The sequence below is a fragment of the Acanthopagrus latus genome, chromosome 16 (genome assembly GCF_904848185.1).
Source record: "Acanthopagrus latus isolate v.2019 chromosome 16, fAcaLat1.1, whole genome shotgun sequence".
Lineage (NCBI taxonomy): Eukaryota > Metazoa > Chordata > Actinopteri > Spariformes > Sparidae > Acanthopagrus > Acanthopagrus latus.
In genome coordinates this window covers 9,086,682-9,104,373 of record NC_051054.1, presented here as the reverse complement: position 1 = coordinate 9,104,373, position 17,692 = coordinate 9,086,682, and the positions used below count along the sequence as shown (strand labels likewise).

The 17,692-nt window shown below is 38.9% G+C and overlaps 1 protein-coding gene across 12 annotated transcripts in view; it reads right to left on the bottom strand.

Moving 5' to 3' along the window:
* The window catches only part of stxbp6 (syntaxin binding protein 6 (amisyn)), a 150,848-nt gene that overhangs the window by 103,509 nt on the left and 29,647 nt on the right, over positions 1-17,692 (bottom strand). For all 12 annotated transcript variants that reach the window (XR_005070188.1, XR_005070189.1, XR_005070190.1 and 9 more), the window contains exons 3-4: positions 412-542; positions 135-300 (exon numbers count right to left, since the gene is read on the bottom strand). Coding sequence is in view for 9 of the 12 variants with exons in the window: in XM_037071243.1 (XP_036927138.1) it covers positions 135-300; positions 412-542 (297 nt within the window). In the remaining 3 variants the exon portion in view is untranslated. The remainder of the gene's footprint in view (positions 1-134; positions 301-411; positions 543-17,692) is intronic.

Below are 17,692 nucleotides of genomic sequence, written 5' to 3'. Positions count from 1 at the left end.
TCATACGTAATGAGATTCAAACTGGCTTACAGCACAGTGAGACAGTAGCAACTCTGGCATCTCAGAGTCACTCTGTTCTAAATAGAAATACTGATGAAGGACAGTTAGCAGAGTTTGTTCATTAGCTGTCTTACCCCCCAGCAGTTTGGACTGACAGTTGATGAACTCTGGTTTCCGCGCTGAGCTGTAGCGCTGGCAGGTGTGGTGAAGAATCTGGATGAAGGTGCACTTCTCTCCTGCTGAGCCGGCAACCCACTGGTCAAAAGCATTTTCAAACGTCAGGTCGAACTCTGGACTGTCCTTGGAGAGAATAACAGCAGAAGAGAGGCTTGAGTAAGAGTAATCAGACAAAATAAATCTAAAAATGCTCCAAAAAGTAGCAGTTGTTGAAGCGGAATAGAAATAACATACTTTGTTCGGGTCAATGCCATTGACCTGCCGTAGCTGGTCAACCGTCCACTGTGACCTTTTTATGAAGGCAGACGATCCTTGAAACTGCTTCACCTTCGTGATGGATACGTGGGAGGGTTTCTTATTTGTCACTGTGGAAAGAAAATGAAGATGTGTTTTTAAATGTTTAACAGAAACCCAATATTGCAGGTTTATGTGTAACTTGTAGATTGTATGTGTACGTGTAAAAGCTTGGATTAGGATAATTGGACACTTCAAGTCACAAGATGAGAGTTGAGCAGATGTACGGGCTTCCTTTTGAGGGCGGTGGAAACAAAGGGATCTATTAACAACAGACATTTCACTTTTGGAGCCAACAGCAACAGAGATCATGATAACATTTCCTATGAGAAGACAGCCATACCATGAACAGACAAACCCTGTAAACATGGACTTTCATATTTATCTTGTCAAAATGTGTGCAATACGCTGCATACTGTGGTATGAGCTTGTGTTTTGTTTCACCAACATTTTTCCACATCACTGCTCTGGAGAACATAAACACTAGGTTATATTGTTCTTGTCAAAGTACAATTTGCTGAGTATTTTTTTTACACTGTGCTGGACACAACTCATTTCACCTGACGAGAGTGATTTATTTCTTCTACTACAGTGCGGGCTACGTTTACACCAGTAACAAATTACACTGCATTCAAGCATGGAGGTATTGCCTTTTAAACAATTCACATGAGAAAAATACACCAGAACACAATCCAACTAGTGGCATTACACTGTGCAATAAGGTATTATTGGGTGGAGCTTTATGAGATGTGCAATAACAATCATTATCAACTGGTTGATAACATCTGCACAATCCTGAAAAAGTCTGTTGCCTGCATATTCTTCAAGGTGTTTCATTATATATGACCTAAGAGCTTGTCCCACGTGGTGAGTAACTAATAAAGCTGTTGTAAAGTGCCAAAACTTTACCCCATGACATCATCATTGTGCCCTCAGTATCCATTTGCCTGAGCTTAATTAGCCTAGGTACCACACGCAAACCCAAATTTAATTTGCTCTGACAGATTCTGTCTGTTCAGTGCAACACACCAAGCTAACAAACCTCAGATCAAACTGTCAATCTAGGCAGTGCTGGTAAGATATGAATCAGGGTTTCCTCCCTCAAATGTTGTCACAAACATGTTTTAGGGTAATGGCTGGCTGTGATTTAGCTGTAATTTAAAAAAACAAAACAAACATCACTGAAACTGGCATGTGTTGCAAAGCAATATATCACACATTACTTTTATTGGTTGTAGACCTATCTAATTACATCCAGAGACATTTTGGTGAGCATTTATTCATAACAACCCTGGAAAATCAAACATTAACTGATAGGATCCAGACTAATAAATATTTGCAAATTAGTCCAGCAATGCCAAGCAAAAGCTTTACATTACCTTTAGTTTTATTCTCATGATATCTTACTTTGACTCTTCCCATAGAGATAATGAAAGTGCTGTACAGTTATATCATTTATCTGGACTGCTGGACCTCAGCACTTCTCAGAGTCAAGAATCTCCTGTGTTGCTTTTCTAACCCTGGTGGTGAACTTCTGCTTCCGCTCTCCCACATTTGCCATTGTGTCATCTCCTAAAGAGAGAAGTGTATGGGTCACTTTCACTGATGTTGCTTTTAGCTCTGCTTCTCATTCATCCAAAAATCACGAGCATCCCAGCTGGTTGCCATGTTACAGTTTTCCTTTTGTTCAGATTTGTGCTGTGAAAAGATCTACCACACCTTTCCCTGGAAATGATTCTGAAAACATAGGTAGGGCTGATTGTTACGTCAGGTGACATATTCTGTAAGCAAACTCCCCAGAGGGGATAGATGTTTTGTGTATCCATTTAGACAGCTGCAGTTAATACTCAAGGTGCTGGCCTGAGGTTGAGGGATGTAACAGACAGACAGACGCAGACAGATACAATACAGGGAGACTGGCAATCATTTCTGTTTAATCTTTTCTTTGAGAAATTATTTTTATTCAAACAGACAGCCACTGCTATGACAAACAATGAGGTGATTGATCATATCTGTCTTGGGTCACACAGGAGGCTAATAGAGGCTCCCGAAACTAGAAAATTTCATAAAGAGGACGACAGCTGAATGTAATGAACCAGTATGTTGATGGGCACGAGTCAAGAAACTCGGGTCATCCAATTCCCAGCAAGAATAATTTGTCTCTGAGCTACAGTCGTGGCAGATGATAGACTACAGCACAGAACCACCAACTTTCCCCAAGTGATTAAGTTGAAATAGGGTTTTATTGCTCTCACTTGGTAAGAGGAGGACTGGTAGCTGAGAGATAAAGGACTCCCTCAAGCACACTATAAGTATTCAAGAAGAACCATCCATCTCTCTTATTCCACTTTTACACCCAAATGTATATGCAGATTTTTTAAATGTGGGTAAACACGCTAAAGATGTTTAACATCTTTTACTTCAGCTTTGCTTTCAAACTCAGCACAAACTGAACGATGTTCAAGCACTGCTTCAACAAACACAGATAGAAAAGTATTGACAAGTGTTGAGGTTTCATCATAGCTATAGCCAATATACCTGGGACTATTGCAGAGTCAAATGACATGGGAGTAAATGCAGATTTTACACGTTCACACTGAAGGCAAAAAGCAAAGTAGTAGTAAATGTTTGGCATTTCTTTAATGATAACTACCCACAGTCCTATGTGAAAAGCTTAACCTGCACACACAGTTTATGTAAAAAGGAATGTATTTCTTGTGCTTATTGCAAAGTTTACCCAAAGCAGAGCAATATGTCACAGTAGGGAAATGGAACAAGCTGAAAATACAGTAACAGTAGTCTTCCACTATACTGTTGCAGCCCCTCAAGTCCAAGCTCAATGGTGTATATTTTTGCCCTTGTACACTGTACAAGATAACATATGGGAAAAAAAAAATCAATGACTATGACTGAGAGCAAACCCCAAGCCAGAGGGGTTCCTGCAGTAATATCCTCACTTGTCATATCATAATTCATAAGACTGTTGTGAGGCTGCTTTCAAAACAATCACACGGACTCCAGTGTTACAACAGTAACATAACACTGAATATACTAAAATATCAATGGCTCACATGGGGAGGACAGTGCACTTCAAGTTTAGTCACAATTTAAGTGAACTGTTCAGATATTTATCTTTTTTTTAATAGAAGTATGACATTACACTGACACCTGAAAGCTGTGAAAATTGTGAAAGAGTTCCTTCGTCTCTAGGCAGTGGAGCAAAATCGTTAACGCATCAACACTGAGGTCTTAATCAACCTGCCAGACACCTTTGAGCCTCTCGAATCAATTTCATATTCAGCTGTTGACTCCCACTTTGTCTGAGTTGCTCCCCTGCATATTAAATGATTACTGAAAGTTAGAGGAGCTGGCTTTACTGAAACGACAATCAAGGAGGGGACTGTGAGGAAATGTATACTCAGGCCCTTCAACTGAATTAAACCTCAAGAAGCTCTCGTGTTAAATTTAACCACTGAGTCATGCTGTGGCTGCAGAGAAAAAAAATAGAGAAGCAATTATCAAACAAATAAAATGATAGAGGCAAGCTGGGATACACCAACTAATAATAGAAGGGAGGAGGATATTTGTTTCACATCATCAGGCATGATGACATTATATCTCATTATATCAATATTTAATATCCAGTACCACAGCAAGTGTGTTGTCTAGATTGCATCTTGGAACACAGTTCAACTAAACTAATATTGAACTAGACAATACTCCAAACACCACTCCTCCACGTAATTCCAATCAATACTTGGAGTGAAATAGTGACCGGCTGCATCAACCAAAGTTAGTGGTCAAGTAGTCAATTAGATCATGATTAAGGGCAGTGGGCCTTATGCTTGTTTGTTTTGTTTAGTTTTACTGCTGCAGTAACCCTAACCCAGCAGTGCTGTTAGGTTACTAAATATTATTATTCTAAATGTTTAGGGGTGAAATAGCTGTTTTAACAGTTTCAAAAGTTATGTTGATAACTGGGATAATTTTGGTCAAAACAACAGTGAGATTGTTTATACCGTTTAATTCTAATGATTAATTGGTTAGAAGAGATTGTGTTCACTGAGCTTGAAGTCTTGTACAGAGTGAAGATACAAAGATGGATGAAGACACATTTTCCCTCCCTGTACTTGAACTGAAGTGGATCAAATGTGAAAGTAACAGGACATACTTCTCTGACTTGCTTCACTCAGAGCACTCACACCCTGAACACAATGGTACAGCATAATAAACTTTATGAGACTGTGCAAACACCACTTGGCTACATAATATATCTAGATACAAGGTAAGACCAACACTACTGACAGGCTGCCAAGGCCATTGTTTCCATGTGTGCTGTCAGAGGAAGGCCATGCTGGGGTCCCTGCCCTGCCCCTTTCTCATGCTCTGATGGTGACATGATCTCACTTCCTCCAGTGGATCAGTCCCTTGTTGTGCTTGGCTGTGCGCAATGCTGCGGCCTGAAGGGAAGCTCGTACTGTACCATTTTGCAGACTGCGGACATCACAGAGGAAACGCTCTCAGGATCAGCTTTCCCTCAAGGAAATATTATCATAGCTGTGGTTGTTAAAAGAGAAATGTGGGCGCTGGGATGGGTTTTAGCAAAAGCAGTAACAACATCACTGATCATGTGAGAAGTGTGCAGGTGTCGATTATGAATGCATGCATGTATTTGTGAAAGGTTGAAAAAAGGATTATGAAAACAAATAATCCAGTACAACCAATGCCATAGAAAGTACGGAAAAACTGTGGAATTCATGCAAAAATATTGGAGCTTGGACCACCGGCATGGGCATAATGTTAATAACTTCCTTTCTCTTACATAATACAATTTAATCCCCGTGTCAACATTGATGCTTCACAAAATTCTTACGACACATGCCAAAAATATGATAAGAATCAGCAGAATCAGCCATCTGAGAGGAGATATGAAAAATCGAATCCTCAGAATAACAGATGCTAACATCGGATATGAGAGAAAATGTAACTGTACAGTCAGAGAGGCACCATGTTGCAATGTTCAAATGGCCTGTTGTTCCAAGATTCACCAAAAAAGAAGCAGTGACTAAGTAACTAATTCACAAGATAGAACTTTGTAGGACTGTATACTGTAGATGGGTACACAATCATAGGCATATGAACGGACACAATAATTGATTAATCAATCAAAAGAAATTCAATTTCCAACCATTTTTATCATCCATGAACAGTTTAAAGGTAAAAATGTAAATCCTAAGCTTGTTACAACTTCTCAAATGAGTACATTCTACTTCTACCAAAACATCAGTAGTTCTTACTTGAGTCCAAGTTGACATTTGTGCCAAATATGAAGCAATTACCTCAGAGTGCTCTTGAGATATTACATTATTCAAATTACTATATAATGGGTAATACATGTTTTATAACACACTGAGGATTTTATGATGGATGTAACTATCAATTAAGATGAAAACGGCTATGTTGCTGCAAGCTCTTTATCAGTGGTTGTATGTTTATACACCAATTACGGATGCTTAACAACAGGTTATAGGGGGATGAACACTAAATTCATTTATTGAAGTGCTACATCATCAATCTGTGATTGCGTTGTTAAACAGATTTATATCACAATTTCTGATTACAGTTTAAGGATGACCTGTTAGTGAGGCATAAAAGATGTTTTTAATTATTTGACTTGCATCTGTCCCACTTCAAACAAGAATGTCACAGTCTCTATCTCAGCCAGGTGGGCTGAGGATCTCTTGACAAATCAGACCCTTTCAGTTTGCAGTCAAGCAGCTCTGTGCTCCGACATTAAGGAGACACAGTTACCATGGCAATCTCATTTGCATGGCACAAAAGACACCTGAGTAGCAGGAGCTGGCACCTGGCCTGGTTCATACGGGGACAGAAAAGCGAGGGCAGTTTGCATGAAATTGTGACTCTAGACCAGATTAATTGTCAGGTGGATATCATTAACAGTAGAAAATATTAATCGACTAAGTGCTAGGCTACAAAGTACTGTGTATACTGTTGTTTGTTTGGATTGGCTCAGGGCCAGAAATGACCTAAAAGAAGAGCTCATATATGCATGGCCAAACTAAACAGAATAATCGTCATCAGCCTCATGCACATGCAATAAATGTACCTTTTGTACATTTAGGAAAGTTCAGATTAATTCATGTTTTCTAAAACTTTGACTAACTTGGCAGTAATAATTGAATACAAGATGACATAGCACACAGCATAATTCACAACCTCACCTCCTGAGGTAAAAACAACAACAACATGAAATGATAGCCTGCTGTACTTCTGGATTAGAGAACAGTCTAGTACCTTAGTAGCAAGGACACAATCATGCAAGGTAAACATTCAGACTGTGCCTCACAGGTTGAATGGTGCAGCTTGTTATTAGAGCTGTCGTCTGAGGGCACGTCTAACACTTTTCTCTGTCTGGGTCTATGATTACAGGTCCATTTTAGAGCTGCTCCCCCTCTGCTTGTGCTGGAACACACTGTTATCGTCAGAAAGAAGCTGTCACTGGAATGAACCACGGCACTGGCTAGACTAGCAGCACCACCCCGGAACAAAGGCCTCTACAGTCTATTCAGGGGTTGGAAAACACAGTGCCTGCTGTGTACAAGGCTCCTCAGATGGGATAACACTCAGGCAGTGGCAAGGCACTGATAGTAAAAGGGAGTGCATATACCACGGCGAATAATAGCTATAGAATAGAGATCTGCTTCGTTCAACCCTCGGGAGGGACAAGTTCTTCACACAACAGATACAGACACCATTAGTTTAACATGACAGCCAAACACAATAGAGCATTGTGCAAAACATACAACAATCAAATATTTATTACAGACTTTAAACAAAGCAGTTTTATGAAATCTTAGTTACTATAAAAGTTATTGCATGATTTATATCAGCTTCTAATTTCATTTTCATCAAGCCGACATTAATCCCAAACGCCTGAACATCTTCACTCCATGAATGGATTTTAATCAACGAGCAGCAGAAGTAAGTTTCACAGTTTTGCTTTAATCAAAGCCAATTTCAACTTTTAGATGACATGTCTCACAAATTCTCGACTGAAAGTACTTATTTGAATATTTTACAAATCTAGTTGTCTGTCACGACTGGATGGCAATTGAGCAAGATGTTACAAGGAAAAAGTCCTCCTGCACATTGTTTTGTGTGTTATGTCACTGGAGAATGTTTGAATGTTGATTTTGTATTTATAAATTATAACCCCTATAAACAATCATGCGCCGCTGTTAATAGCTGTAAACCATCACAGTGGGAACATGCATGGGGTGCTGCTACTGGCTGTTAAAATGACTACACAATCAGGAGATTAGGAATAATTGTTGAAAAAGTAGTTACATTCACATTAAATAAAACTGAACTTGCCTGAATTTCAATTATCGTAACTATCTCTTGAGTGACATTAATACAACCTTGTGTTCACACCATGCTTTACCCACATGTTCATCATAAAACTAGCCTTTGTCTTTGACGATCTTTTGAAAGTCAGCCGCTCCTTTCATCCAAGCTCCTTTAAAACAGTAAGAATTCAAAACCCAAATGAGCTTTTTAAAACATAGCTGCCTCTTGCCTCCAGTCACATCTGTTATCCATCCAATTATAATACTCACCCAAGGACAACACATTAAAAGGATTCTGAAAGCTTGACAAATCATGTGCGTCAGCCACTCAAAATGAAAACTCTCATTTGAGGCACCAGAGTGTCTTCAAGTTCTGTTCAAATCAAAGCTGCTTGGAAATTATTAGGTTAAAGAATGAGGCTGAACTGAATGTTAAACAAGTTCATTTTTTGACATGTACTTCGTAAACTTTTCTTAATAGGTATGATATGTATACTATCTGTATATTATGACACTATGATAATTCTCTACATCACAAACATATTTTTCAACCTAAATGAATGGATTGAAATGTGATCCAAGCTATCTAATTTCCTTCATCTTCTGGATCTCCTCTACTGAGATCACAGAAAACTTGACTTGGCTTTAATCGTAAGTTTCAATCTGAACTGTAATATGGTGAGACAGCAACACTTTTTTGGTTAAGGGGTGATGAGAGGCTCTGCTGACAGCTCATGATACAGTGCAAACACGCTACTGATCATTGTGACATTTTCCCTTGATGTATGAGGTGAAGAGTGCAGCTTGAGGAGTTGATTAATGAAGTAACAGGAAGACTCAAGTTATCTTTTAGTCAAATAAATCAGAGCAACAGTCAGTAAGAAGATGAGAAAGAAAAAACTGAGCATAAAGGTCAGGTGGGAGATAAGGTTAAAGAGGGACAAAAGCTACTGAAAAAGCTGAGGCAATGAATGTTGAAAGAATTTGGCTTCATGAAGGCCTCAATCTCCCCAGCAGCTGTCAATACAAAACTGCTTAATGACAAACTCACCAAGTCTTAAGTCTTCAGTCTGAAAATTCACAATCAGTTAGTGTATGTTCTTTTGACCTGTCAGTAAACTAACCTAGGTATTTTACATTGTTTTCTATGCTGATGGGGGATCGACGACAACACCAACTGCATGTCATTTTAACTTTGTTCAAACCCGATTTTGAAATGCAGGGTATTTTTTTGTCATATTGCAAGTGATAAATAGCTTCAGACCAACAGTATTAATCACATTGTAAATAAGCAATATATCTCAGGGTCCTATGAAGAGAAACCAAGGAATGAAAATCATCATCATCAAATACAGTGGCAACGAAACCAATCTCACTTTCCACAGAGGCAGGCTACTGTGTTTCCCTTTTCCATCTTGCTTCCTGCTCCACTGCACATCCTGGGAGAAAACACAAGGTCTCTTGTGAGGCCTATAGTCCATATTAGGACCCCCTGAGCTCGTCCATCACCCAGTGCTCCATGGAGCACTTAATAACCCAGCTATTCAAGGCTAGGCCCCAGCCCGCATAGTAGACATTCCTTCAGAGCCAGAGCCCATGGATACAAGGAAATATTTAATTACAGTGGGGCACCAACCTGAGGTTTCCCCCCCGCTGAGATGTTATGGGACGAATTTTACACCAATCCGCCTACTGTCCCTGTTGGCTATCTAAGACCTGAACTGATTGTTTCTGCATGATTCTGCCAGGCTCAAAGTGGGAAGATTACATTTTTTCGTGGTTTCTTTCTTTATTGTCTTGCGTTTGCAAGATTTATTTTCAACTTCAAAGAAAGACAATGTCAGAAATGAATGAATGAGAGATAAAGACAAAAAGGGAGGGAAATGATGTCAGGTCATTACATTTCGAAGGGCAATCTCTCAGCTTGGATTGGAAAGAGATCAAATGCATACAAAACCTGTTGTGAGTGCCAAAATTCTGAAGAGTGTGAATAAACGAAGACTTCATAACAACCTAATCTGGATATCATCACGCAATAGCACGCGTTGCCATTTCAACGGTCAAAACAAAGAGCATTCCTCAACACTTACTTCGTCAGGATGACCTAAACTCGTGTGCACGGAAATCATTAAAAGTCTGTGTCAAACCTGGGTCACATAGTATTAGAAATAAATGGTTACTGACAACCTGTGTGTGATGCTTCAAAGTGAAGTCAAATATGTTATTCATCAAAGAGGCATACAGTACACACTGTCTGCCTACATCCTGAAACATCCTCAATAGGAAATGTTTCAAAATTGCTCATTTATTATGCAACACTTTCTCTGAAACTAAATCCAACTTTCTGTAACTCTATCCTCCATCAATCATCGTCACTTTAAAAATACAGATTTTTTTTTTTTATCTCTGGTCTGGGTGGTCTGGTTTTTTGGTTCCTTGATATCAGTAATCTTTGAACAAAATCTTACAATTCAACTACTCAACTAATTTATGTAATATCCCAATATCTGAAATTGTTCACAGCTATTACTGAAATGTTTTGCGGAGTTGGACTGAATACCATCAGTGAGTCATTCCAGTAATTTCTACCTTAAATCCAAAAAAATGAAATCAAACAGGGAATCAAAGCAATACAGTTCAGGCTTGTTTCCAGATCTCATTTCCTGGCCCATCTGTTCTTTTTTAGATGAGGTTTACTGAAGCCCTGTCTGCATTTAATACGGAGGGAAAGACAGATATTAATACAGCCAAACTCACTTCAACTATCCAAGAATAAATATTGCTTATAGCTTTTAAGAAAGCCTTAAGAAAATGGACAAGTTTCACCGTCATGGCTCTGATGGGTTAAGTCAGAGAAAAGATATTTTTGGGACTGTACCAGCTGAGGAGATTTTTTGAATAGCAGAGAAAATGATTGCATCGTGCAGTACTATGTTGCAGGGTGCTTTGTTCTTTCAGCTTTGACACACTGTCTACTTTTCCCAAGATTAAGGCTCAAAAAAGAGTTGGCATTTGTTTGTTGTTCTGTTTCAAAAGGGAAAACATTTTATCATGTACTGAAAAACAGAGTTACATCTTATGGTTGTGAGTGTGTGCTGCTGCTTGTGTGTGTGTCAATATAAGTTACGGACTGGGTACGGACTACATTCACAATTCCAACCACGTATGTATTGTATTCAGACAGGATTAAAGCCCCACCTGATGTTTTCTGTCAATTGGGAACAGGTTGTCACCTCTGCTTCATGAGCAGCAGGGATGAATATGATTACCTGAAGGCTGCGTGCAATGACAATATCCTATATATCGTTATCAGTTATCTATTAAATCACCAACATGACAAACATGTCAAACTGCAGAGCCTGAAGAACAGTTAACAGTCACAGTAAAACAATCAACTTTTGTTGACTAAAAGGGCTTTGTGCACTGAACAATAAACTTAACTGAGATTGTTTTATCATTTTAAATCACCTTAAGGATCTAGAAAAGGCAGATGCTTAAAAAATGACCTCCAACTCATCCTTACCATGACAGCATGACACAGGCTGTTGCTCAGTTTCAAGCATGTTGATCCACACTGCAGCAGCAAATCTTTAAGCTTTTGATTTATGCAAAGTTTTTGGGGTACATGATAGATGTGGCATGTCACCAAAGAGGGATAGGATAGTAAAGAGAATCTATCAGTCAGCTAAAACGGTGACAGGCGCCGACGAGGAGCATAAGCCTCCCCCAGACATCCAGACCACAAGTATGATCAAGGTCATGAAGATAGTCATCTGAGCCACAGATGACATTTACAAAAACATCATTTTGCACAGAACCGAAGGCTCCATTATGTATGCTCCTTAAGGAACAACAACAAAGCCCAGGAGTTATTATGATAGCATTTTTAATTCCAGCAATGTGGAATATTTTCCCTTCACCAACTAAAGCAACACAGTTAAAATTAATAAAATTATGGCCACAACTGGACCCCGGGGATAACATTTTATGCCTCTGCTAGAAATACCCCCCTCCCCCAATAACAGCCCCACATTTGCTGTCCACATTCACAAAACTTATCTTAAGATAACACAGATGACATAACCGGATCTCAAAAATGATTCAGTGGTGACAGATGTGTGCAATTAAAGGGTTATTAAGGCACATGTGGATTGTATCAACCTGGAAATCAATGATTAACTGAGGGGGAGACCCCAAAATGATTTGTTCAGTAGTAAAATCAAGTGAATAGTGGATGGTTATCCCAAATATGCAGGCCATGAGGTAAGGTCACTTAATTTACAATGTTATAAACACTCTCCTTTCCTTTAGCCTTTTCTCTTGTTTGAAATCCATTAGTCCTGAACATTTGGAGAGGAGGATGAATTATTCAGTACTCATTACAAAGCGGTCATGGGAAAGAACAAAGAGATGGTGATTTAACCGTATAAACATGTACAATTGTACACTTGGAAAACATCTGTAAAGTAATATATTCAACTAGGGTTCAGCGTGACACATGCCTCTGTAACATAATCTGGATTCATCTTGTGGAGTTTATGATCATGGTCACAGCACACATATCTAAAGAATAAATACAGTTTAGGGTATGCATCTATGAGCAAACGATATGGTAGACCTAAAAGACACTCAGTGTTACCGAGTCTCATTTAGTTATACTGATTGATTTATGATGTAATATTATGTAATAGTGAGGTTTGTGTGTAAGCTATTTAAGAGAGTGCAATAAGCAGATAGAACAAATGATCCCAAAGGACTTAAATATTGAAAAACCTCATATATGTCAACGATAACAAACCTGAAAACCGAATCAATAGTTTCCTCAAGTAGCCAATTAGTCCAACTGGGTCACTCACTGGATTTGTACATTGGCTTTCAGTCACTCGGCTCATTAGAGACACCTGTGTGGCTGATTGAATATCGAATACCTATACATCATATGAATATTGGAAGAGTCAAATATTTGGGTCCAGCACTTTGTTTCAAAATAACTCGAGCAATTCAGGAAATACATTTCACTGTAAAAGCTGTCTATAATGCAGTTTTGGATTTGTTGCAGTGCAGCTAGTTACCCCTGCTCACATCTGTGATCTAATGCTAAACACATCCTGGACCAATCTCTGGACTACATGCACAAAAATTAAACTGATACTGATCCTCACATTGGACAGTTTGAGGGGAAAATTCCCTGAAGGTAGACATTTTCCTGTGATGTGCCATATCTTGAGCTTAAGCCCATCGCTGATGGATCAGAATTACTTACACTGTAATGACTGTATGAGAAAAGACAGCAAAGGCTTACCCTGGGGGCTTTTCACACACACATAGAAACAGTGTCAGTAAAGGGCACAGATTGCTATTCTGACAGGATGGATCAGAAACATGCAGGAAATGTTTCATTTGTTCCTTAAGTCAGTGGGTTTCCATCTGGTCTTCCAATAAATGATGTTCCATCGCAGGAAAACAGCTTGGGGTTGTCAGACTGATACTAAACTATGATATCATTCTTCCATTCCTTCCGTCTTTAGTATAGCATTAAGCTCAAGAGAAAACAATTAAATCATCAATTCAGTTCATCTTATGAAAGTCAAGCAGTGTGATTGTACAAGAATTTTGACAAGTGTGATAAGAGATTTCATCCAGCTAATCTAAAACAGAAAATTTTAAACGGCTGCTCTGACATCATCTTCAACTTCAGCATAAATTTGAGAAAAATGCCTATACACATTTTCTTCTCAGTGTGTGTGTGTGTGTGTGTGTGTGTGTGTGTTTGGCTTCCCACTAGTGCGCTGTGTGTACTGACATGAGACTGTCAGGGAGCCAGCAGGGGTGCTAAGACATGCCCTTAATGTGAAATACCAGAGCAGAGCCCACCCAGTGTCCGACAGAGGAAGTCTCAACAGCAGACCACTGGAGTCCCTGCAGTCTGCTGTCACCAGGTTGTTCAGCCACACAGCTGCCTGGAGAGAGTGAGATGCCAACGTGCCAGCCCGTATCCTGTCTAACCTTTAAATCCTGATGAACACTAAACTTCAATCCCCCACCCCCCCACCCCTAACTGCCTGGTGCTGGTGTGACCACCTGTTGTGAAAAAGTTATGTGTAGAGATATAATCTTTATTCACAGTTTTAAAACAGCTAGCAGTCATCAAAGAGCACAACAAACTTCAGAGTACCAATCAATGCCAACGACTGTTTCGGGTTTGTATGCATGTTTATCAAATGTGTAATAAGTTGTATACATAACCCAGAGTTATTAGAGTGGACCATCAAGTGTTTCCTAAATGTCATCAATCAGTTTACATACATGTAGAAAATAAGGCTAAAGTTAGAAATCAATATTACAAACACCTTCACAAACATTTTGTGGAAAAATATGCCTAAAATTAAATTAAAGGATTTCCCTGTAAATTTAGATGGATTTTAATTAGCTGACAGTGTTTCTATCATTCATGTATTTGCAATGAAACACAATTTATATCGTTCACCATTGACACCGTCTCATAGTTGTAGTGTGGACTCGTTATAGTTATTGTTCAGGCCTGAAGTTTTGCAGCGCACATCCTATTTGCTACAATGGGTCTTTGGAAGATTGCATTTGGTTCTGCATACACTTTACTTTAAATGCACACCAATTTGCACAAGGTGAGAGTGCTGCACCTAATTTGAACTGAAAACAAACTATATTCGCTCAACTACATGAGCACCTGGAGAAGATCTGTAGTCAGGAGACTGTGTCGCCCATAAAATACATCAATCATACATAATCCAAACACAGAGTAACATATAATATCTCATGTTGCTCTTCAGTAATTAAAATTTAAACAATCCCAATTGTAGAGCCTTAAGGCCACTGCCAAGTACAGGTTTAAAGAGGGTGCAAACTTGTTGTTCAATATATATAACCATTAAACTTGCAGATCTTCCTTTGCATTTCATAGTAGTTATTCTGTATTCTGCCAAGCTTTCATTCATTACACATTGCAGAGCAGTGCTGTCCAGTAAATGCATGGATATCAAGGATTTTTTGATTCATGCATTTCCAGATTACGAGGAAGGAGTACAGGCTGAGACATCCTCCAAACTGACTCAAATCCTGTGGCTTACCTCAGAAATACATTGTTACTTTCTTCAAAACAACATTGTTTTTCTTTGTAAAAATCTGGCATTTTGAGGATAAATGGTTTTCAACCAGACAGCAATGAGGGGCAAGTTAACAATCTGAAATGGATGTGTGCACCACAGAGTTACACCCCCAAATTTGTACCTAGGAGGACATGAAGAAAGATATATGAGTTGAACTAAAATGAGAAAGAGCACTAAAGAAGGTACTGGTCTGTTGGTGAAAATGGAGTCTCTGATGTTCCCTTTGTTCTGAAAAGCTGGACCTCCCAACTATTTTAAAGGTGGTGATTCAACCAGCAGCAACAGCACATATTCAATGAAAATGTGCACAAACTACAAGAAGATGTTTTAGAGACAAGTAGAGATATTACGATCTACAACGGCAAAACAGTTATTAGATGTGATTTTGGCAAGAATCTCTGTAAAAGACAGTCTGTACTGAGCACCACAATCTACAATATCATCTTCTCACTTTTAAGTGACCTGTCTGGTTTATTCTGATGTGCCATTTTTATCATTGCTACATCTATCAAAGAGTTGAGGACAGTACTTAAAGTACCATTAAATGGATGGAAATAAGAGCACACTTGAATATGCTCTCAAACAGTTTTGCAGGAATGACTACATGATGGCCCTGGCTACTTTAAGGAGATGTTTTAGAAACCACTACAGCATCAACTTATCTTAACATTCATCAGGTGGCCAGAAAAACAAATCAATCTCAGTGTTCTAGCCATGCCCACTTCATGACATCTTCAGTATCTTAGCACTGTGTTACTTAGAGTTTATTTTAGAGTCTTCTGTCCTGCTATCGGTGAAAAAAACCCTTTGTGCACTTTATCGTAGTTTGGACAGCAGAACTCATAGTATCTCACATTTCTTGCATGGCTGCAGGCTATGTGATTGAATTTCTCAGTACCAGTCCTGAGAAAGGTGTGAGGTGGTGGGTGGGGAGCATATGGTGTTTTTCCGTGTCCTGGTGAGGTTCCCGCCGGGCACCAACTTCCCCTACAGGGAGTGTTGTAGATAGAGAGAAGGACTCCAGCTGCTCCTCTGGGTGACCTTCATTACCACAATTAACATGCATGCCACTCACAGGCACACTAGGCTGGAGAAATAGCTGCAATGTGAGCACTGGCAAAGAGCGACCAGTGCGAAAGAAAAACTAAAAGTATGTTTAAGAAATTAGCTTGTGAAAACTATAGAGAGGGAATAAAACTCAAGACTAGGCTATTAAAGATTGGATACAGAGTATTATAATCAACTATTTGTCATTGCCAAATTAACCAGTATTGTATTGTACGATACTTACTTTAGACAAATGAGGTCATGGTTGAGCATAGATCAATACACAGGATATAATGTACTGCAACCTCTTGAGAGATTTGCATTTAATATAATAATGCGTTACCATGCAAATGGAAACTGTAGAACACACCAGGCTCCACTCGCATTAATCTGTGACGCTACAAGAGAATCAAATATGTCTTGCGCTCACCCACTTGAGCCTCAGGGTGAGTGAGTAATTGGGCTTATCAAGTGGGAACATCCCTCACCAGTGTTTTCTTGCATGAGACCCTCAACATCCCAAGACGGCTGAATTGCAGAACTGTGTTTTCATTTTTCATGTTATTGCAAGATGAATTTCCACAATAAACAAATTGCAAAGGGCCAATCATATCAGTGCAGGGTCTCATAAAGCTGCCATCTCATGGTCCCACGTGCCCGCTGTTCCAGGGCTGTAATAAATTCCGTCCCACAATCCCACACATAACTGCCAATAAAAGAAACAGCGAAAGATGTAATAATATAGATGCAGCCCAACTTTTATCAGGTGACAAGAAAAAAAACTTTTTTGTTTCTGGAATAATGTAGACATGAACCACAGAGGTACAGATTTTGCAATGATGCAGTTATTGGAACGCTACATGTTGTGTTAGCTGGTGATGGAGCTGGGACAATACATCGATATTATATGGTTATAATTATATGAGATTATTGTTTTAGATTTGGGATATTGTTATATTTTGATATGGTATATGTGTTGTTTTCTTTCCTGTTTTTAAAAGCTATATCACAGTAGAGTGATATAATATCCTAAACTTACCAGACTGTTCTACTTGATCTCATACTTGCCTTTACCCACTTAGTCTTTATATTCACGTTCATAAGAACTATTTATCAACATACTTAAGTATATTTATTATTTTGTGGAATATAAATGTTTGATTCTGAATGTATGTAGAATGTATGAAGCCCTAGCCTTTTAAGTTATAGTGACTCTTACAGGCTGTATTCTAAATCTTTAAACAGTTTGTCAAATATTGAGATGATCCTTTGAGATGAGTATAAACAAATACTGCATTTTTTTTTTTTTTCAAAATCATGCACAAAGTGGCTGGTCAACAGCCATTAAAATAAATACAGCTTAATCAGTCAATGAAATTAATGAATGTACACTCTTTGTCCTTCAAGCTCAAATGTGTCTTCACAAATCTGTCATCACCATTCCTTAACAGTCTGATGAAGCCCAGACTTAGACACAGAAAGTTGGGTTGCATCATCTAAAAGGCCAACAATCCGAGTCAAAAACACTCTGCTTTCTGTCAAACGCCCTGACAATGAGAAATCAATAGGGAGAAAGGATCAGCTCATTGCACAACAGCTAATGGGCACTTTGTTCAGGAACTTTTGTTTGTTATTGTAAAGCTGATCGATCAGAGAACA